The 22891-nt window shown below is 54.5% G+C and overlaps 1 protein-coding gene across 7 annotated transcripts in view; it reads right to left on the bottom strand.

The window, feature by feature from the left end:
- The window catches only part of ZNF362 (zinc finger protein 362), a 40286-nt gene extending 17769 nt beyond the window's left edge, over positions 1-22517 (bottom strand). The window contains exons 1-5 of one of the 7 annotated variants that reach the window (XM_077898578.1): positions 22253-22517; positions 8017-8142; positions 7092-7163; positions 2612-2675; positions 2184-2430 (exon numbers count right to left, since the gene is read on the bottom strand). In XM_077898578.1, coding sequence (XP_077754704.1) covers positions 2184-2430; positions 2612-2675; positions 7092-7163; positions 8017-8054 — 421 coding nt within the window. In that variant the 5' untranslated portion in view covers positions 8055-8142; positions 22253-22517. Of the gene's footprint in view, positions 1-2183; positions 2431-2611; positions 2676-7091; positions 7164-8016; positions 8143-8570; positions 10562-21414; positions 21558-22252 lie in introns of those variants that run through there. The other 6 variants (XM_077898580.1, XM_077898581.1, XM_077898582.1 and 3 more) reach the window with 6 other exon arrangements.
- Between the last annotated feature and the right edge of the window lie 374 nt (positions 22518-22891).

A 22891-nucleotide genomic window follows, 5' to 3' on the forward strand; every position in this document is an offset into this window, starting at 1 on the left:
AGATGTGTGTATATGGACTTTCTGTACGACCAAACTGAACACAACCAGTTTGTCTTCAGCAGGGGCTGTGTAAAAAGATGTGGTCCATCCTCCCTATAAAGGACTGAGCAGCCACAAAAACAAGAAAGACGCTATGGCGTGGTGGAGAGAGAAAGCCAAATGTGCTGTTGTCAGGTGAAAAAGCAAATCACAGACAGTATGAACCCATCTATTTAAAAAAACACACACCTAAGCTTCATATGTATGTAAAAGACAATAAAGATGTGTGTGTAAATGCTCAGAAATAGATCTGAAAAGACACACCCAACTAAATTTGTGTATAAATTGTGGTTTGCTCTAGGGAGGACGAAGAATTTTCTGGTAAAAGGAGACTTTCATACTTTGTCTATCTGCTTCTATTATTATTTGAATTTTTTTACCTGGTGAATTCATCCATTTTTTATATCTGTGATTAAAGAATAAAACAAAATAAATTATAGAGAAAACATACGAAAAGGCTAACAATAGTAGGACTCGGGCTAATTTTTTCTTTTCAGCTTGTCTGCAATTTCTAAATTTTCTATAAGGACTATGAATTACCTTTATAATTAAAAAAAGCATTAAACATGCTTCTCATAGAATGGTGAGTAGGAAAAGTGAGTTGAAGTCATGGGTAAAGCCCTACTACAAGCTCAGCAAAACACACACGCATATTAAAAAATAAACAAGATGGAAAAGGAAGGAAATGAACCAAAAGGCTCTCTAAGCTGCTGGGTTAGGAGCTGGGAATTATAAGTGGGTTTTTTTTCCCCCTTAGTTTTGCTTTTTTCCAAATTTCCCTTAATATGCTTATATTACTTTTTTAATATTACTTTTATAATGAAAAAAATAAATTTAATAAAATCATAATAAGGGGGGGATGTGCAGAGTGTAGCTGGTGAGGCCTCGGGGGAGGCTCACTGGGTCCCATAATTCCTGGGAAATCTGAGAAGGGGCGAAGGAGGAGAGAGGCAGGGGTGAGCCAGGGGAGGAACAAAGGCCCAGCTGCAGTGGCCTCCAGAGAAAGCCTGGCCGCCAGGCTCTGAGGTAAAGGTCAGGCAGCCCTGGACCCGTGATACCACCTCAGGATGTGCCCCACACCCTGGTATCAACCTACCCGAGACTGAACTCACCTTTTTCCTTACTAGGTGCTTCCTCCTATGATTCCACCTCCCGGGCAGTGCCTGGGGTGCTCTCTCACTCCTTCCCACTCTTCACCCCTACGTCTAGTCCAGCACCAAGCCCTGTCCATTCCCCTCAACAAGTCCCAGATCTATCCCCTTCTCTCTATGCCCACTGCCTCTGCCTGATCCAGGCCACCACTCTCTCCTGCAGATCTCCCTGCTTCCTCTCTCAGCAAGCCAGTCCTCACTTTGCAGCCAGACTCAGGTCTGCAACCCAAATCTGAGCATTTCCCTCCCCTACTTAAAAATCGTCCATGGCTCCCGGTTGCCTGCCGGTAAAGTTCCAAACTGCACAGCCTGGCCCACAGGGCCCTTCACATCTGGTCGGCTTCCTCTCTGAGACCAGGTAGAGCCAAGGGTCATTAACACATGGGCTCTGGAGCCACGCTGCCTGCCTCTGCCTCCTGCTGACTGTGCAACTCCGACTCAGTTTCCTCATCTGTTAAATGGAGACGTCAGAGTGAACAGGAAACTGCTGTTTCGGAGTCAAAAATAATCACCTGTTCAACCTCATACTAGCAGTACCCACCCCACAGGGCTGCTGGGAGTAATGCATGAACACCACTGGCCACACACAGGGGTCAACTGGAGTCAGCTGCCATATTATAGTCACCACCATCATCATCGTCGTTTGGCCCTCCCACCCCGACAGACCTTCCGACGTGTGCTTTCTACACACGTACCCGCCTTGCACGTGCTGTTCCCTCTTCCTGCTCCATGGCCCTCAGCCAACCTGCACCTGCACATGGCCCTTTCCCTCACCCCCAAGTCCGGTCAGGGCTCTTCTCTGGATTCCGTAAGTTCCCAGGAGGCAGCGCCCCACCCCGGTCAGGGTATGGGGGTCCTCCCAGGCCAGGATGGGAGGGGACCTTCGCCCCGGCCCGCCCGCGCGCAGCCCCGCCCCTCGCCCCGCCCCTCGCCCGCTAGCCCCGCCCCCGGCCGCCGGCCCCGCCCCGCCCCGCCCCGCCCGGCCCGCCGTACCTGTGACGGTGCTGGTGGCGGGCCGCGCGTGCAGCGCCACGTCGGGCTGCGGCACTGCCTGCGGGTGCAGCCCCGGCACCTGCTGCAGCTTGGGCAGCGACATGACCGCCTGGCTGCTCTCGGCCGGCGCCGGCGGCACCAGCAGCGGCTGCTGCGACGAGGCCGACGTGGGCGGCAGGTGCGGCGGCCGGATCTTCTCCGCCATCAGCTGCTCCTTGATCTTGTTAATCAGAACCAGGTTGTCCAGCTGCGGGCGGGAGAGGAGAGGCACTGAGGGGGCTGGGGCCGCGTCCGGCCCCTTCCCCGGGCCGCCGGTCCCCCGCGAGCCAGGAGCCCCGAGCCCCGAGCCCCGCAGGCCGGGCCGAAGCCAGGGCAAAGCAAAGCAGCTCCAGGAGGGAGGGCGGTCGGAGGGCGACGCTTGGTCTTACCTGGCTGGGCATGGTGGGAGGAGGGGGCCAGAAGTAGGGGTTGTTAAATCGAGGCTCGGCCATCCTGCGGGGAGAGAGCGACTGTCACAGGGACCCTCCCCACCCGCCTGGGGCGAGCTCCCATCAGCCGTGCCCACTCAAGACTGGCCCGGTGTCTGGGACCCCTGCCCCTGTGGGACCCTCACCCTGCAACAGACCCCCTCCCAGGCCTGGGCAACAGGTCTCCAGGCTGAAAAGTCAGGAATTCAGTGTCTCCCTCTGTGGGCCCCAGAGGGCAAAGGTCAGAGACAGATCAGCTGTGCTCCCAGTCCCCCCATCACCCTGATGTGGGCAGACCAACCCCCATCCCCTAGAAGGGCCCAAGGCTGCAGAGCTGACCCCATGGACCCATGGATTCCACACAGAAGCCCCCCATCTCCCCCCTCCCAGACAGAGACACATTGGGGAGTCTTGGAGCACTTTGTAAATGGCCATAAAACAGAGGTAACTGTCCAACCCTGATCCCTGCCCTTCTGACCACTGACCCCTTGAAGGCAGACATCCTCATCAGAACAAGGGGGCAGCCTGGGTCATCAGATACGGCCACTCTGAAGGGCAATTTGGCACGATGGTTTAGAGACCCAAATGATTATTGCCCTGAGACCTGAGAAACTGTACCTCTGGAGAGTTTTCAAGAAACAAGCGTGGACGCGTACAACATTTTACCTACAAGAGTGTGTCAGCATACTGTGCTTAAGGAGGGGCTTGGGGAGGCCTGCGGCTGGGGCAGTTTAGGACTCTTCAGTAGAAGTATGTGACAATCTACTGGTGGCCCTCACCTCTGGCAAGTTCCATGGCAGGCCCGTACAATTAGAAAGCCATTCAACCATGGCAGTGTGAAAGATGGGCCTGCAGAGCTATCTTACTCTTCCAGAGGGTTCTAGTCTTCCTGCAACCCGGGAGTAAGTCAAGAAGTGACTTACAGGGACCATCCTGAAGACTCTTGCTCTCCATCAATATTCTCTTCTTTATCTCTCTGTTACAGAAATTACTAAATACCGACTGGTATTGCTGTTGAAGTAAAACTTCCAACAGGCAAGGCCAAAATAAAGTGCCTTCAACCTCTTTTCCTGGTCCTAGAAGCCCAAGGAGCCCCTACTGGAACTGTAGGCAGAGGGTTTTAGGAGAAAGCTCTCAATACAATCTAATTTCAACACTTTTCATAATGACTTCTAATATAGATTATCCTTGTAATCTTTACTTGAGAAATAAGCACAGGAGGTATTATTACCCCATTTTATAGGTGAAGAAACTGAGGCTTGGAAAGAAGGGGGGGACCTGTCCACGACAACAGGGCTAGGGTGCCAGAGTCAAACTGGTAACTGGATTTGCTCAAGCCATTTGCTCTGGGGAATTTGCTTTGCAAACCTCAGTCCTTGCTTGAGCAAACACCCACATGCAAAGAGCTAGATACCTACACAAAACATCCTCTGCCTTTCACTCCCAGCCTGGGGGCTGCTTGGGGTCTGAGCCTGGCCAGGCTGAGGGTCAGAGTAGCCTCCTCTAAGGTGGCTGGGACAGCCCCTGCCCTCTGAGGGCTCTCCTGCTCCCTCTACCCACAGACACCAAGCTGCCCTTCCCTCAGCCCAGCATTAAGAAGCATTTCCTGCCTGGAGTTCTCCCTGAGTGTTCCAGATCCCTTTCTCAGAAAGACCTCAACACAGTAATGACAGAAGGCTGCCATCTACCAACTGCCTACCTTGTACCAGACACACTGACACTCAAAGACAGGTACTTTCATCATCCCCATTTTGTAACTGAAACTGAAGTTCCCAGAGGTGGAGTGACTTGGTCAAGGTCACACAGCAAGTAAGCAGAGCTGAGATTCCTGCTCTAATTTGCCTGACTCCAAAGTCCAGCTGATTGGTCCCTTAGTTGTCCAGGGGAAAGACAAGGCATCCTGACTGCTGGCTTGTGATTATGTCCTGTCTTAGGATACAATGAGCACCACCCCAGGGGGCGGGCACCCACTCATCCAGCAGCGTTAGGACCTGTCTGTCCCTCCCAGCTGTTGCCCACCAGGGAAAGTGTGAAGGGAACTGAGCTGGAGAGCCAGGGAGTGGAGGCTCCAGGCTGGGGGGAAGGGGACCCAGGAACTAGATACACCTATCTCACCCATCTCAGTATCCCCAGCAGCCAGGCCCAGAGGTGACCAACAATGAGAGTTGCACGACAGAATGAATAAATGAAGGAATAAGAAGAAGAATTCAAGGCAACCACACACAATTTGACAATTAACAAAGCTCTTCTCTGACATTCTCCTCAGAGCCCCAGGAAGAAGGGAGTATCTGCATCCCCATTTTGCAGAGGGAGGCACTTTGCTCCAGGCCACAAGGACAGAGAGACAGAAGGGAGCACCTCACTGCACTGCTGGGCATCCGCTCTCAGAGACTGAGTTCTCATCTGTGAAATTGGGTGAAATAGGCTGCTCCGCTTCATTCCTGCTCTGGCCCAGGAGTCTGCCTACCACACCAGCTGTTCTCAGAGTTCTGGGGGAGCTACCTTCTCCTCCTCTTCAGCTCAATGTCAAGTTCAGGCTTCCCAAAGGCTCACCCCTACCCCCAATCAGGGAGATATGGGGGGAAGAAGGTGGCTGGCCTAGGGTCCCATGGCTGGGATAGAGCATCCTCTCTGCCACTTGTCAGGCTCCTGGGCAGACAAGGATGCCCCTCCCCCTGGCTGGGGCCATGGAAGAAAAGGATTTGCCCCGGACCACTTAATCTGATCCCCACAGTCTCTGCCTAATTTCTCCTTGTCCTCCTCTGGCTGGTCTTAAGTAATTTAATGATTCAGTCTGTGCCCCTGGCCCTGGTGTACACCTGTGTGTCAAATGCGGGGAAGGCAGTCGGGGGATGGCCATTTGCTAAGCTCCTACTGATGTCAGGCTTCCTGCTAGGCTCACTCCAGGAGTATCTCATGGGAGCCTCCCAGCAAGCCTGTGGGGTGGGTACCTAGCTGTGCAAGCCTGGGACCTGCTCGACATGGCGGGCCATCGCAAGTGGTGGGTGGGGAGGGTCACGCTCAGACCTTGTCTTAAGGGAGGGGTTTTAAGCAGGAGACCGGCCAGGTGTATGTTTAGGACAGGTGTGTGTTTAGGCAGAAGGGCATTCCCAGCAGAGACCACAGCTTGAGCGGAAGCACGGATGTGTGAAAGTACAAGGGCAGGTTTGGGTCCCTGAGCCGCCACCTTCAGGCACCAAAGAGAGTGGGAGAGGGGAGGTAGTGAGGGCCAGGCCAGACAGTGGGGTGCAGAATGCCTGCTGAGGGGTGGGGCTGGAATGGAAAGTGGGTGGGGAGAAGGTCTGGGAGGCAAGAGAGCCAAGGGGGTGGAGGTCAGAGGGAGCAGCCTGAGGGCAGCACCCCCTGGGGCAGAGGAGATGGGGCCAGGGGCTGAGTGTTCCTGCAGAGACAGACAGAAGAGACAGGCTGGTGGTTGGGCAGGATGTGTTCAAGCCCCAGAGAGCAGCCAAGACTGCTATGAGCTGTGAGACCCGTAACCCTGACCCTCACAGCAGCACAAGCACACTGTTTTTCTTGCTCCACAAGGTGAAAAGGGCTGGATAGGTGGATGAATGAAACACCTAGAGCTGCTTCTGAAAACAGTATCCTGATGGCAGCTGGCCCATCCACCATCCACCCATCCAGTCGTTCTGGATATACATCCTCTGGGCCACACAGGGACCAGTGCTGGGGAAACTAAGGTAAATGGGGGTGGGGCAGCCCTGCCATCTGGGAGCTCCAAGCTAAGTGGAGGAGGGAGACATGTCACCCACAATCTTCGGCAGAAAAGAACTCTTGCCTGAGACCTGCTACATGCCACTGAGGACCTCCATGGGGTCAAAGCTGAAAGGCCACCTTCTAGTCGGACCCTTCATGGCTTCATGCTGCCTGGACCACCGTGAAGGTCTGGGCTATGATCCTGGGCCCCTCATCTCAGCATCTCTCAGAGCTGTCACCCATAGGCCAGGCTTCTCCTTCCCACCTGCCTCATCCCTGGGTGGCCCATCCACTCTAGGACTTCAAATATCGGCCAAGCCCCAAGTCTCCACCCCCAGACCAGGCCTGCCCCTGGAGCTCCAGGCCCACCTTCCAACTGCCTCCCTTTTGCTGTCTCATGGGATGGTCAAACTCAGCAGGCTTAAGCTGGACTTGGTCTTCCCCTAAGATGTGTGCCCCTCTAGCCATTCCTGTGAGCGGACATCCCCATCTGCCCAGATGCTCCTGCCACAGACACACATGGATCCCCAACACAACCCCGCCCACCCCTCCCAGCTCAGATCCATCACCAGCCACGTCCCTGGGACTGCATTTCCTAAATCCCCCTCAAATCCACCCTCTCCACTCTATGAGTCCTAGCTACGACCACCTCGCCTGGCCCATGGGACAGTCTGCTTTGTTTAGAGCCCAATCCACCCAGCTTCCAATCTCGGCTCCAACTCACCAGCTGTGTGATCTTGGGCAAATCACTTGCTCCTGCCCCCCAAGTAAGGGATGACAGCCCAGAGCCAGGGACCTGACCCAGGATGGAAAAAAGAATCAGGGAGGACTGCCCACTGGAGGTGATGCCAGCTTTGGGTCTTAAAGGATGAATGGGAGTGAGCCAGGCAACACAGGACTGGGGAGCATTCCTGACAGAAGCAGCAGTCTGAGCAAAGGCCCGGAGGTGAGAAGCAATACGCCATGTGCGAGGAGCCCAGTGTGCTGGTGTAGACTGGGAGATGGGACGGAAGGCTGGAGCCAGCAGCCAGGGCATGACCTAGAAAGTTGAAGAAATCCTACACCTGGAGTCTGGCCTCAAAGCAACGGGTGATGGGATCGAATCTGTGGTTTAGAAAAACCTCTCTGACCGCTCTGTGCAGTGGGACTGGAAAGGCCAGGAGAGGAGGCAGGAGGACACCTGTTAGGAGGTCCCTGGAGAATGGGATGGAGGCGAGAGGCAGCGGCTGAGCTGGGACCCAGAGGAGAGTGAGTAAGGAGCCCTGGCTATCTGGTAGGAGCTGGAGGCCAAGGAAGCATGCGGATCGCCCCCCACCGTGTGGCCCAGAGGGACCTCTGGATACGCACACAGACAAACACCATCACAGGAACATGCAGACAGCACCACACACGGACGCACGTGACAGACACAGACCTGTGGTCCCAAACATGGACAGACGGGGACACGGAGCAGGAACCCATAGCCACCGGGACACAGAGTCACAGGTGGGCGCTGTCACCAGAGGGTGAGTGCACATGAACTCCGGGACAGACCCAGAGGGAAGCAATGAGGGCACTCGAGGAATCTGGGATGAACACAATGCCTTAATCCCCCCCAAAGAACAAACCCCTCATTCACAAATTTCAACCTGGAATCACAGGCTCCTTACCTAGAGTGTCCTTTCCCACTTGGTGAACTTCTACTCATCCTTCAAGACCCAGCTCAAGTGTTCCCTCTTCTACGGAGCTTTCCCTGAACCCCCAGCCAGTCACTTCCTCTGTGTTCCCAACAGCACCTTGTATATGGGAATAACAATAACAATAATAATAAAATGGCAGCTACCATTTATTTCAACACCTACTACATGCCAGGCACTGTGCTGAGTATGTCATACACATCATGTCACAGAGTCTTCCCAATGACCCTGGGAGATGTGCATTTAACAGAAAAGGAAACCGCAGCTCAGAAAGGTTGACCAACTTGCCCAAAGTCACACAGCTAGCAAGTAACGGAGTTAGGACACCACCCAGACCTGGTCCAGCCCCACCCTGATGTGCTACCTGTTTCCCTGGGTGACTTTCCCGCCAGACTGTGAGCTCCTCACAGGTATAGCCAATGCCCATTCACCTTTGCCATTCCAGCACCTAGCCCACCGTGATCTCAGAAACTCTTTGTGGGATGAAAAAATAGAATAATATTGATTACTTATTCTTGAGCACTTACAGTGGGCCAGGAACCGTGTCAGGGCATTTTTTACAGTCATTATTTTACTGTTGCAATAGATCCGTGATACAGATGAGGAGACTGAGGTCCAGAGAGGTAATGTAACGTGCCTGAGGTCACAGAGCCAAGTCTAGATTTGAACCCAGATCTGTCCATGATCCTTTCCCAGGAAGATGGTCGCTGAGGCCAGCCTTGTAAGCTCTACAAAGGGGCACTGGGAGAGGAAGTACCAAGGAAGGGGCATGCCAGGGGGCAGGCCCTGCCACCTGCAGCAGTCCGGGTATAGACAAACACACAAAGAGGACAGGCAGCCCAGGGTGGCATGTGACAAGCCTTGGCCACTGCAGGACAGCAGGGTGCGGTTAAGCAACTCTGTCCCACCCGCATCCCCAGACCATCCCACAGGCATTAAAAACTGAGATTTGTCCAGACTCCGTGGCCACAGAGGAACGAGCTCTCAACAAAGCAAATGGGAGAGAGCAGGACCAAAACCGTCCGGACACTATGATTACAAGGAGGCAAAAATAAAAACCTGCGTCAGAAAAAGCAAGCTGCAGGGAGCCACACCCAGAGGGAGGGCTGGGAGAGGTGGCTGGAGCCGATCTAGTTTTTGTCTTTGTTTCTCTGATTTCCAGATTCTCTGTAACCGCGTTCAGTTGCTTTTATAATGAAAACAATAAATTTATTCTCCAAGAAAAGACAGAAAATTGTTGGTAGCCCAAGGGTGGAGAGGGAACAGATGGAGGGTCCGGGAGGCACAGGGAAAGGTTAGGGTCAGCTGATGGTGGGCACTCCACTCAGCAGTGCACACCAGGCCCTGTACAGTCTGCGTACTCTAGACACGTAGGACCCAGTGGGGCGGTGGTGGCTGTCAACAAGGGCTACCTGGCACAGGTAACATTCAATATGCACTTTGGAGCTGTTTTTAGGATTCCATAGAGTGGGGAAAGGTCTCCAGCAACCTTTCTCTGCCTTGGTCCTCGCCCCCTTTGGCAAGAGTCCCCTCATTGATTTCCCTAGCTCTACCCACAGCCCCGATTCCATTCTCCTTCTGCAGTTGCTGTGATATTTCTAAAATACAAGAGCAGATCACGGTATTCACCTCCTTAGAACCTCCCATGGCTCCCTATTGCCCTCCAGACAAGGTCTGGATTCCTTGGGCCTTACATATCCGGCCCTGCTGACCTCTTTGGCCTCACTGATTGTTCTGACGTTACTCTCTGCCCAGCCAGCCATAGAGTTCCCCCAGGGCTTCACTTCCCTTATTTTCTAACCTTCATTCAGGCTGCTTCCTCTCCCTGGAACCCTCCGTCCTCCTCATTTTACTGGCTAACTCCAAATTATACTCAAGCTCTGGCTTATGGACCACTTCCTCCTGAAAGCTTTCCAGGACTGTTCCACCTCCACCCCCCTAGGCTATGCTGGGTACCTCTCCTCTGTTCCCTTTGTACCCTGCACATCCATCATCAGAACATGTATCCCCCTATTTTCTGATTGCTTGACTATCTCTGGTATTAGGCATGCTCTCTCTCAGGGCAGAATCATGGCTGAGTAATTTATCTTTTAAGCCCTGCACAGTATCTGCTAAATGTGTGAATGAATGAATGAATGAATGAATATATGAATGAATGAATGAATGCTCTAGGTGGAGGGAACTGAAAGGGTCAAGACCTGGATAGATGAAAGTTCCCTTCCCTACCCTGGCACCTTACTGTTCCTGGTGTCACCCTATTCCCTATTTCCTGTATCTAAGCCCTGTCTTCCTAAGTGAGCTGAGAAGGGGCTATGTGTGCTCCATAAAGACTAGCAGACCAAAAAGGATGTTAACAGCTAATCAACACAGAAAGTGGCTCTGCTTCCCTGGCAGTGAAAATTAAATGAGTTTCACCTCTTAAAATAGCAAAAAGAAAGAAGAAAATGATAATACCCAGTGCTGGTGAGGGTAAGATGAAATTGGCACCGCTAGGCATTACTGGTAGGAACATAAACTGAAACAAACATTTCTTTCTTTTTTTTTTTTTTTTGGAGAACTTATTATTAAATAATCTCTCCACCCAACATGGGGCTCGAACCAACAGCCCCGAGATCAAGAATCACACACTCCACCAACTGAACCAGTTGGGCACCCCATAATCATTTCTGAAAACGGTCTGGCAATAATGTGTCAAGAGCTCAAAAAAAAAAAATGTTCAGACTTCCTGGCCTAGTGATCCCATTCTTGGTCATCTGTCCCTAGAAAATAACCCAAATATAGACAAAGTTTTAAGTACAAAGCTGTTTGCTTCAGTTTTTTTTGTTTTGTTTTGTTTTGTTTTTTTTTACAATAACGAAAAACGGAAAGGGCCAGATTTTTAAATAGGAGGATGGCTCTGTAAGTCACGTTACCCAGTGACATAGTCAGCAATCATTACTAATAGCCAATGTTTACTGGCATTGTCATGACTCATCTGACACCCATATCAACCTTACCAGGAACTGAGGCACGGAGATATTAGGTAAGTTGCCCAAAGCCACGCATGAACAATTTGAACCCAGAAAGTCAAGCTCCAAAGCCCATGCTTTTCACTCTGACACTGTTAGAAAGAAGGGCTGGAACCACTCCAAAGTCATGTAGAAAATACCCGTGATACAATGTTTGTCAGGGAGATAGGGTGGGGGAGCAGATTTTCTAAATTGTATGTGTAGACAGAGCAATGACATCTATATAAAAACCAGGTACTGAGAAGAGGGAAGGAAAAACCAGAATGCTAATAGTGATGGTACCTCAGGCTTGGGGTGAGGGCAGAAATGGTAGGTTTGGGTTTACCTTATTTCCTTATTCTTTGACTTCTCTGCAGGGTAGTTATGGGACCTTTTTTAAGGCATATTTTTCATAAGACTAAAGGTTCAGCAAGCCTAGGCCAAGCAAGACAGCCCAACCCCTGCCCACAGCTCCAGTAGGATTCTGGCCTCAGGTCCTGCAGGTTTACGTGGGAGGAGAGAAGAGCTCAGAGAGGGCCAGGGGCTTGCTCAAAGTCCCACAGTGAGCCTCCAGCCCCACCCCAGACCCCAGCCAGGAGCACAGAGTCAGGAAGGGGTTGCTTGTCCTATGGGGAAGACCAGGCTTCAGCGGGGAGGACTAGGCCAAAGCCTGCCCAGGTCACTCACTCCTGCCTGAAATCTCTCTTGGGTTCCCATCGCTTTTGAGGTATAGTTCCAAATCTCCAGCACAGCACCCAAAGGCCTTTACCAGTGACGTTCTGTGGGCCACACACATCCCACACACATACGTCCCCACAGCTTCCCTTCCTTCAGCCTCACTACACCACCTGCAGGTCCCGCAAAACAAGCTGCACTTTCATACCACCGTGCCCTTGCATAGGCTGTGCCTTTTCATCTGGGGCCATCACCCAGCTGGAGCCCTGCCAGATTCCCATTAACCACCAGTCAGCTCCGCTGTCACACCCTTGGGGAAGTGTTCTTGCTCACAGGCCCCTCCACAGCTATTTGCAGCCTCTTCTCTGAGCTTCCATAGCTTCCTGGACCTCCTCCACCACAGCACTGACCCCACTCTTCTAGAACTGCCTGGTTCCCTGTCCGTCCACCCAGTCTGCCCACCACATAGCTGTGAACTCTGAGATCAGGGCTTGGGTTTGGTTCTTAGTTATGACCCCACACCCTAACACGACCCCACAGCTCACCTGGTTCTTCCTTCAGGTCTCAGCTAAAGATCACGTTCTAACTCTCTCCCCAGCATGAAGCGGACAGCTCTGTTATTCACACCCACGGCCCCCTGCATTCTCTACCTCTCTATCATGCCTCCAGATCCTCCCTCCAGTCGTGACCCACAAGTACAGAGCCACTAAGGCGGCCCCAGAGCCAAGTACTAACCACATAGGAAGTGCTCAGATGCCTAGTTCATGCTAGGTGCTCAATAAATATTCACTAAAAGAGAAGGGCTGTCCCCGAGAGAGAGGAGGGGACTGTCCACATGAGCTCTACAGACTGAGAAGTTTGCCAGGAGAGCCAGAGGGTAGAGGGAGAGCATTCCAAGCCGAGGGGCAGCATGTGCAAAGACATGGCCAACTGCTAGCTTCTTAGGGTAGCTGAGGGTTCTCAAACATGCTCCCTGCCCCAGAGTGACAACGAGCTGCTGCTGGGGCTCAGCTGAGCTATGGGGTACGGGTGTTCCTGGGAAGATGAGCTCATCCCACTGAGGGGTGCATGAAGATTTCATGAACGTGGGACTTAACAATGGGGGAAAGCAGACAGGTCAAGAGATGCCAGGAAAGGGCAGGCTAGGTGGTAAAAAGTTCATGTGCAAAGGCCCAGCAGTAAGAAAGCACAAAGCATCACGTTTGGTCTGGTGTGGGTATTGTGCAGGGATTTGCAGAGGAAGCAGGGAAAGGTGGCTGGGACTGGTCACAAAGGGCCAGAGTTCCAGGCTACGGTGCTTGGATAAAAGGCTATGGGGAGCCATGGAAGGTCTCTGAGCAGGGGAAGGCCATGGTCAAGGTTTTTGGTGGACAGAAGGATGCCCTGGAAGTGATAAGCCGGAGATAGTCTAGTGGGGAGAAGCTGAGGTTTCCCACTTTCCCAGCGTGAGCCCCCCACGTGCTCCAAGTCTGCCTCTCACGATCCCTGTGCCCTCCATGTGTCCCCACTCCACGCAGCCCAGAGTGCTGAGCTCCAGCTGCTGGGCCCCACCCCAGCCCCAAGACCCAGGCCAGCCTCGGGAGCTGGTTCCTGGGAACTTCCTGCAAGGACCAAGGCTCCCGAGGGTCCTGGATCCAATTAGGCTGGGTTTCCGGAGCCCTGCAGGGTTGGAAGGGCTGTTCTCATCATGAGGGCGGGAGTCATCCGAAAGCAGGGCTGCTCTGTGCCCTGGTCAGGGGGCGCTGGATGCTGCTCTTCCCCTCTTTGTCCCTCCCACTCCCTGTCCCCAGCCCGAGCCACCCCAACACCCCCTGAGCCACCCCATCACCCTCCCTGGGAGCCTCATCTAGAGAATGGGCCAGGTTACCCTTCTCAGGCTTTGAACACATGCCCTTCTCTACTTCCATCTCCCTTGGGGCCCCCCAGATCCCATCCTCACAGGGAAGCCCTTCGGCCAGCAAGAAAGGACAAGAGGATGGGATCCCTGGGTGGCTCCGTGGTTTAGCACCTGCCTTCGGCCTGGGGCCTGATCCTGGAGTTCCGGGATTGAGTCCCACATTGGGCTCCTTGCATGGACCGTGCTTCTCCCTCTGCCTGGGTCTCTGTCTCTCTCTCTCTCTCTGTCTCTCATGAATAAATAAATAAAATCTTAAAGAAAGAAAGAAAAGAAAGAAAAGAAAGAAAAAGAAAGAAAGAAAGAAAGAAAGAAAGAAAGAAAGAAAGAAAGAAAGAAAGAAAGAAAGAAAGGACAAGAGGAGAACCTGAGCACCTGTTCTGTGCCAGGTACTGTTTGCTACCTAACAAACATTTCTCTTAGGCTCTTAATGACCCTGCGAGGTAGATGCTGGGAGCATTTTGAGATACGGCCTGCATTCAGAAAGATGCTAAGAACATAAATGGACAGCTTTGTGACTTATAAAACACACATCAAGGCCCCCAAGAAGCCCCTACCCCATGCCCCTTCTCACGTCCCCCAAGGGTCCGGCCCTCCTGGCTTCTACCCTAATCTCCTCCTTGTCGGGAGTCAAGAATGAGGCTCAAGCCCAGGCACACAGCTGGTGAGGACAGAGGGAGACCGGATCTACCATCAGCTTGCCGTATGACCTTTAGTGAGTCCATTTCCTCTTTGGGTCACCGTTCCTTTCTCTTTCTCTCTCTCTCTCTCTCTCTCTATATATATATATATATTTTTTTTTTTTTTTTTAAAGCAGGCTCCAGGGCACCTGAGTGGCTCAGTGGTTGAGTGTCTGTCTTTGGCTCAGGTCGTGATTCTGGGGTCCTGGGACTGAGTTCTGCATTAGGCTCCCCGCAGGGAGCTGGCTTCTCCCTCTGCCTATGTCTCTGCCTCTCTCTGTGTGTGTCTCTCATGAATAAATAAATAAAATCTTTTAAAAAGTTAAAATAAAGCAGGCTCCATGCCCAGCATGGAGCCCAATGCGGGGCTTGAACTCATGACCCTGAGATCAAGACTCGAGCTGAGACCAAGAGTCAGATGCTTAACCCACTGAGTCCCCCAGGCGCCCTACCCCTTGCTCTCTAAGACAGCTGAAACTAAATCCCAGCCTGAGTTCCTGGACCCTCTGAGGGACAATGTGGCGACTCAAGGGTTAAAGTACAGTTTCCGTACAACATAGCCCGAGTCAAAGCCCCAGCTCAGGCCCTTGGGATTATTACCAAACTGAGGATGACAATGGTATCCCCATAGCACTGTTGTTGGGATTAAATGAGTCAATCGGTATCAAGTCTTGAGAACAGTGCCTGGTGCAGTAAGGACTCTGTAAGCCTTAGCTGTTGTTGTTCTGTTAGTAGGTTCTCTCAGGCATAAGGGAGCCCTTCCCAACATTCCAAAGACCCACATGGAAATCTGACCAACCAGGGAGGTGAACTGGGCTGGGGCTGGGGGTTGCTTGGGGATGCTGCAGCTCTGGGAGGCTTCCAGGACCCACAGGGGCTCCTCTGCTGACTGCTGGAGAGCCAAGCCTGGAATTAACTCTAAAGGGGACAGTGACTGCTGAACCCCTGCTACAGCCTGGCCCCAAGGAGCTTTCTAGAGGGGTCCTAGAGGTCCTGGGCTGGGAACCACTGGCAGGTGGTCACAGCCTGTTCTTGAGCTGTGCCTCAGGACCCCCAGGGGCCGGCAGCCTGAGAGATAAGTGAGACAGAGCTCAGGCCCCTGCAGGGGGCAGGGGAGGCAAATAGCGTGAGCCCTGAGTAGGACAAGTCAGCAATAGAAGATTGGGCTGGTCAGATAGAGGAGTGGGGAGGGGTAACAACAGGCCACGGAAAACCCACAACCACTGGCCCTCCCCTTCCCCCCCCGCTCTTGGGGTATCATCTTCCCCATGTTCCTTGATTCCCCACTTCCTGGTCTTTGCCCAGGCCATACCCTCTGCCCAGAATGCCCTCCACCTGGAAAACTTCACAGTTCAGATGATCACTTCCTTCCAGAAGCACCTCTGCCCTCCATACGCCATGACCATCACTCAACTCATTAGAGTAAAACCTAAAACCAACGACTCAGATAGTGGGGAGCCATCTCCCCCAGCTCAGGATATCCTGTAGCTATATGGATGAAGCAGGGACAAGGTAGGACACTTTGGGCCTCAGAACCAAATCCCATGGCCTTCCCCACATACCTTATCCAGTAAAGACACCACCTGGTCCCCTCCCTAAATTCTCCTGGCTTCTCAAGCCCAGCCCTAGCCCCAGCATCCAGGAAGCCATACCCACACCCCCCAACCCACCTCCACCATGCCCACTTCCTCATCCCCATCCAAGTGTCAGGCATGACATTGGGTCTTCACATAGCCTATATATCCAGAAACGCTACCCCTGTTACGGAGGTAAGGAGACCGGTACTACAGGAGAGCTTCTCCAAGAGGGCTGCTCCTGCTCTGATCCCCACATACTATGGGGAGCAGAAAGCCCCCCAGGCAAAGCACCGTAAGGTGTGTATGGTCTTAGACAAGTCCTACCCCTCCCCTTCCTGTTTTATTCCCCCAGTGGACAAAGTGCGGTTTGCGTGGATAATCTGTGAGGTCTACCTCTCTCCAATTAGTGCCAATTAGTGAGTGACTTTGAATCTCAAATGGTCCTCCAGAAATTGGGTACGTAAGCATCATCAGAGACAGACTTTCTTGGGGCTACATGGAGAGAGAACTGTCCTCTTTCCCCGAGTACTCCAATCCCCAGAGCCAGCACCTAGCACAGAGCTCTTGGGATTAAAGGAGCTCGGGATGCATGCTCGGTACACACTCATTCATTGACTGACTCGTCATTCAGCACCACGCACCGCGGCTACCCGCCCTTCAAGGAGCTCACAACCCAGTGCAGAGAAAAAGGCTACTGAGGTCTTGAGACCACAAGGTCAAAAGCCCTGGGAATCCAGAACACGAACATCACCCCCAAATGTTATTCACAGGGAAAGTGCAGTACTTTGTAGAGAAAATCTTTCTGGCCACGTCAAGTATCTGACAAGAAGAAGCTGGGGGTCCTGGTGGGGAGTTCCCTCTAGTGGAGATGGGAGGCCCTTTTGTCAAGGAAGTGGGAAGGGGATTCCTGCTCTGTGCAGGGGACGGTTGAGGCTGGACTTCCCCTCAACAGCTGGAGGATTCGAAGGAAGAGTCCCAGAGTGCTGGGTTCAAATCCTGCAATGCCCCTGACAAGCTCCGTGGACTCAGGCAAGTTACCTAGTCTCTCTGTGCCTTGATTTCCTCATCTGTAAAATGGGGGTAATGACAATGAGCATTCAATACATTAACATTTATAAAGTCTTTTGGAACATGGCCTGCCACAAGGTACTCTGTGCTGCTAAATAAGTAAGGCAGAGAGGGTCCCTCTTATAAGATTCTAAATCCCAGATCATGCATGGGGTGCTAGCACCTACGTTCAGCAGTGGAGACAGGCAAGGAGGACAAATCAACAAATCAACAAGAAAGCTTCACACACTGTCAAGAGCCACAGAGAAAGTGGAAAGGGGCCGAATGTGACAGTGTCGTGACCGTAGGAAGCTATCCCAGAGCAAGTGGTCAGGGAAGCCTCTCGGTGGAGGTAACATCTGAGTGGAAACCGATGAAACAAGAAGATGCTGGCCATGCAAACATTTGGGGAAGAGTGTTCCAGGTAGGGGATACGGAAAGCCTCCAGCCCAACAATCTGTAAGTTCAAAGTACAGAAAGCAGCTGGTGTGGCTGGAGGCGGTGAGCCTGCGGGGTGGGCAAGGGAGCTGAGGGGGGACAGGCCCTCCCGGACCGTGACGGCCCCTGTCTTCCCACTCGCAAAGGACTTCGGATTTTTGTTCTTTGAAATGCCCTGGAAACATCTGAAGAATTTCAGCAGGGTAAAGACAAGCCAGGGCAGGGCTTTCAGGGTCCCCAGACCACTTGGCTCATTCTGAAACATCACGATGGTTTCCAAAAATCAAGATGGGGCCTAGGTTGGTGATCAGTGGTCCTTATCATTCAGTTGGTATATACTGAGGTCCTCCCACATGCCTGGCCAGGGCTCAGAGACATCCCACATACCCTTGTTACCCGCCCAAACCTACAAGAAATTCACAGTGGACCCCTTCTTAAAGATCAAGAAACTGAGGTTCAAAGAAGGGAAGAATGCATACAAAGTGACACAACCTATGGACCACCCAGCACAAACTGTAAAGTCAATTTGCAAGTGAGACTTGGTCCCAGGCCCCAGATCTACCATCATGACCATTTGTGGAACTAAGTCCTCTGGTATTGTCAAGCCTCCTCTTCATCAAGAGACCTCCCCTGTAACACATGCAGGCACCCACAAATACTGCCCTGGCTAGTGCTCCCTCTACTTGCGGTCTTCTTCCTTGTTGGCTTGAGCCCAGGAGGACTGTATTTGTATCTCATGTGGCTGTCCAGCCTGTGCTGGGTGAGCTGGAGACCAGGTGGATGCAAGGACTGAGGGACGGACTGCTAAAATGGCTAACCACTAAACTAACAAGTGGACAGTGAAAAGAATAAAGGAATGATCTAGAAAGCCAGTGAATGACTAACTGATGGCAGTTAGAAGAAGGAAAGAAGAGGGCATTTGGGTGGCTCAGCAGTTGAGCACCTGCCTTTGGCTCAGGTCATGATCCTGGGGGTCCTGGGATCAAGTCCCACATCAGGCTCCCCAAGGGGCCTATGTCTCTGCCTCTCTCGGAGCCTCTCATGAATATTTATTAATAAAATATTTTAACAAAAGAAAAAGAAGGAAAGAAGAAAGGAAGGGAAGGAGGAAGGGAGGCAGACAGAGAGGGAGGAAGGGAGGACTCTGCCTTATAGAAAGGCAGGGCAAGGAAGTGTCTGCCCAGAGAAGGATGGGACAGGCTGGCTTCAAACCAAGTCTACACCTCACCCCCACACCAGCTTCCTCTCCACCTGGGGCCATCCCCCATTGCCTCCACTCCCCCAAGCACACAGATAGCCTATTTCTCAGCCCCTTGAACAAACCCATGTCTCTGAGATGTTGGCCATTATAATACCCACTACCCCATCACCAATCACCACCAGCAGCAATCACTACTCCCCAGGGCCCAGTGGAGCCTAGTAGAGGGTAGAGTGGTTCACTCCCCCTCTGAGTTTCTCATAGAGGAAGGGAGAAGGGAGACCAGGGCTCTGGTCCTAGCTGGGACCCAAACTGCTAAGTGACTTCAAGCCAGTGGCTTCCCCTCTCTGAGCCCAGATGACCTCTCAGGGCCTTTTCAGCTCTGACACTGTTTGGTGGAGCCCCTAGATTTTTGCACAGCCACTGGGTCAGCAGAAGAATCTGACAGATCAAACACTAGAAGGTGGGTTAAAGTCCTACCTACAAAGCACCAAAGTCCACCTAGAAAAAGGCCTGGACAAGGAGTCTGGAGACTTGTTTTTAAGGCCTCCTGTGCCACTGCTCAACCTCTCCAAGACTCAGTTTCCTAAATTTAGAAATGGGGTTAAATGTCCCCATCCTAACGATTTCACCCCAAGCAAGTTTCTGGGAGAGCCTGACGTGATAACCACGCACTACACCATGCAAACTATAAAGTTCCATTCACAAGGAAGGCTTATGATGGCCGGGAGCAGGGGCAGTGAAGGGGGACATGCTGTCCCATTCCAGTCTAGTTCTGTCCAACGTGACTCTTCCAGGAGTCAGGGCCTCCAGAGAGAACACCAGTGACAGCCCAGAGGTGGGAGCCTGGACATCGGGGTCCCTATCTTAGCCCTCCTCTTAACTGGCAATGCAACTTTGGGCAAGTCACTTCCCCTCTCTGAACCTCAGTTTCTCTATCTGAAAAATACCTAGCTTGGTACCCCCTGGCCCAGGCATGTCAAGTTCTGCAGCCCTGAACCCCTAAACCCCAGCCTTCAATCCCTGACTCTGTCCTCAGGAAGCTCACGTTGTCCTGTGGAGCCAGGATACAAATCAGAAGTGAGACGAGAGGGGTCTCCTGTCCAGGAGATGCTGGGACAGGGCCAGAAGGGCTCACGGTCTTCCCAGGACAAACTTTCCCAAAGGGCTAAAGACCAGGCCCAACCTGCCCCGGTGCCTTGGACAGCGCCTGCCACTCCAGACCTTTGGGCCTGGTAGACCCTCCCGTAGTCTTCAACACCTGCAGGCTCTGACCTGTCCGGCAAGACACTTCAGTAACTTCACCCAAACCCAAACTGTCTCCAACACAGGAGCCTTCAGGGTGCCGGCAGAAGTAGCAGAAAAGAGTAGAAAGGTACCAACAGGGAGAGGCTCAGACCAGCAAACCAGTGCCCTCCCCCCACCAGACGACCCCTCCTCCCCCTCCCTTCAGACAAGACCCACTGGGGCCCCCAGCCTGCACCCTGACAAAAGCCCACCACCCAGGGGCATCTGCCACCAGATGCCACTTCCAGAGGCCAGGAGGCCCACCAGATCAAAGAAGGGGCTCTCCAAACACACACACACACACACACACACTTGCCGGAGGGCTCCAGAAGCCACCCCAGCGCCCGGGGCATGATTCCCGCCTACAAGGGGGGCCCCCCCTTGGCCACCCATGAAGGAGACAGCCCCCTCCCCTCCACACACACAAACCGCTGCAGGGCAGGGCAGGGGAGAGCAGGGTTATTTCCTCATGCCAGGGGTCTGAGCTGGAAACCGTGGGCCCACTCAGAGCCCCTATGGCCAGCCCTCTCCCCCAAATCCGAGGATACAGTTCCTCACAATGCCATTTTTATAGAGCGTTTTCCAAAAGACATTTCCTGGTCCCCCCCAAGCCCCCATCGCCAACCCTCCACGTGCCCCCCGCAGCTCTGAGGAAGCCGGCAGTTAACTTTTTCCCAAAAATCCTGCAAAGGCAGCTGGCTGGGGGGAGAAATGGGCCCCGAGATCCTTTCGCGGCATTTCACCGCCTTCCAAAAAAAGAAAAAAAAAAAAAAAAGAAAGAAAAAAAAAAAAGAAAAGAAAAAAAAAGAGCTTAAAAAAAAAACAGAAAAGAAAACTTTCGGAGTTAACTTTAAATTCCCAGCCCTCCCCCCTAAATCGCCCAGCGGCTTCCTTTTTTTTTTTTTCTTTAAAGTGCAATTGCATTGTGTCTCACCTCCCCGAAAGGCTCGCGGCTCTCGCCAAAGAAAAGGAAAAAAAGCCAACCCTTCGGGTGCCCCCTCTGCTTCCAGCCGCCTCTCCCACATTCTCAGACAGTTTTATTAAAATTTTCAGACAAAAGAAAAACAAAAATGGCAGCCTGGCTTATTTTTAAAACAGGACAGGGACGCCATATTCTGCAGATCTGCAAAAAAGGGGAGAAATCCGGCACTGGCCGCTCCACCGGGCCGGCTGCAAAGTGCGCGAACCGCGCCGTTTGCAATCCGTTTATTTGCATTAAGCCCCATGAATCATTGTTTACCGGAGAATTGCAGCAGGTTTGAATAGCCCGGCTTAAGAAAACACACACACACAGAGACACACACGCACACACACACGCACACGCACACACTCGGAGAGCAGACCCAGACACGCCGCCGGAGACACTTCCTACCCGCGCGCCGCCGCCGCCGCCGCCGCCGCCGCCGCCGCCGCCGCTCCGGGCCCGGCCCGAGGCGCAGGCGGCCCCGGGCCCTCGGAGCGCCCCGGCCCGCGCTGACAGCGCCCGCGCCCGGCCCGCGCCCCCGCCCGAAACTCGGCGCAACTTTCCCGCGGGCGGGCGCCCGCCGCCGCCGGGCCCGCTCCCCGCGCGCCCCGGGCCCGCACGGACCTGGCTGTGCTGGCGGCGGCTCCGGGACGCGGCCGCAGCCCCGCGCCCGGCGGCCCGTGCAGGGCCGGGCTGGGGCTCCGGCTCCGGCTCCGGGCTCCGGCTCGGGCTCCGGCTCGGTGCGGAGCCGCGCGCAAACCTTCCGGGTCGCCTGCTGTTCACTTCTGGGTTCTGCAAGCGCCGAGGCGGCGGCGGCGGCGGCGGCGGCGGCGGGAGGCTGGGTCTGCAGCGCCGCGCGGCCCCCCGTGCGCTCGGCGAGCCCCCGCGCCAGGCGCCCGGCTCCGGGGGAGGGGGGGCCGCGTCGGGCCCCCGCCTCTCCGGCTGCGCAGCCCGTCCGGCCCCGGGGGCTCCCGCGAGTGGGCAGCGCCGGGCGCGGGCGACGGCGCGCGAGGGGAGGGGGCCGCGCGGGGGGCGGGGGCGGGCCGCGCTGGGGGCCCCGCTCGGGCCCCGGGGCCTCGTCTCGCGCTCGCCGCCGCCGCCGCCGCCGCCGCCGCCTGGCAAAGTTGCGCCGCGCCCCCCGCCCGCGCCGCGCCCGCGGCAAAGCCACAAAGGAACTCGTCGCCCCCCTCCGCCCGCCCGAGCCGCGCGGGGAGGGCACCGGCGCCGGGCCCTAGGCCAGCCCCTTCCCCAGCGCGGGGGCTCCCGGGGCCCCGGCGGCCGCGGCCATTGTCCCGCCCAGGCCGGGCCGCCGCCGCCGCCGCCGCCGCCGCCGCCGCAGCCTCAGCGCCCCCGCCCCGCGGTGATGGCGGGCTGGGTCCCGGGGCCGGCGGGGCCGGGCCGCCCCCGGGGTCTCCTGCGCACAGGGCAGGCGGGCGGGGACCCCCGGGCTGGGTCCCCACACCTGGTAACCGGCGACCGAGCTCAGAATCCAGGCTGAGATTTTTTGTTGTTGTTGTTGTTGTTGTCGTTAAGACGAGGACATGGGGATGGGGGCAGAAGTTTGTACTGGCCGGGCCGCCCCTCCCGCTGCCGGCTCCGGCCATCCCTGGCCCTGGGCCCGAGCCCCCGGAGGGTGGGGCCGCCTGAGGCTGTCAGCGGCTCTTCTCGCAGAGTCTATCGGAGGTGGCACCGGCTGTCCCCCAGCTCCAGACCTCAGAGCCATCTGCGTGTGACTCCTCCTCCCGCCTCACCCTCCCCAGCCAATCAGTCACCAAGTCCTTCGGATTCGGCCTCCCGGGCTGTGTCAGCTCCCAAACTTCACTTCTACCTGAGGAGGCGGCCGGCCCCTGGGTCCTCTCACCGACTCCGACTTCTGTGACACTCACTGCCACTCAGCCTCCGGGCCAGGGGAATCAGGGCTGGCCTGCCCTCAGGGAGCTCCCAGTCCCCAGGGAAGAACACACACACACACACACACACACACACACACACACAATCACCTGCCAGGGTGTGCTGGTCCTCCCGGAAGCATTCCCCAATTGGGTAAATAGGGATTGAGGACCTACGATCCCACGCTGTGCTGATTGGCTGCCAACAGCTG

This window comes from Canis aureus, chromosome 5 (assembly GCF_053574225.1).
Source record: "Canis aureus isolate CA01 chromosome 5, VMU_Caureus_v.1.0, whole genome shotgun sequence".
Taxonomy (NCBI): Eukaryota; Metazoa; Chordata; class Mammalia; order Carnivora; family Canidae; genus Canis; species Canis aureus.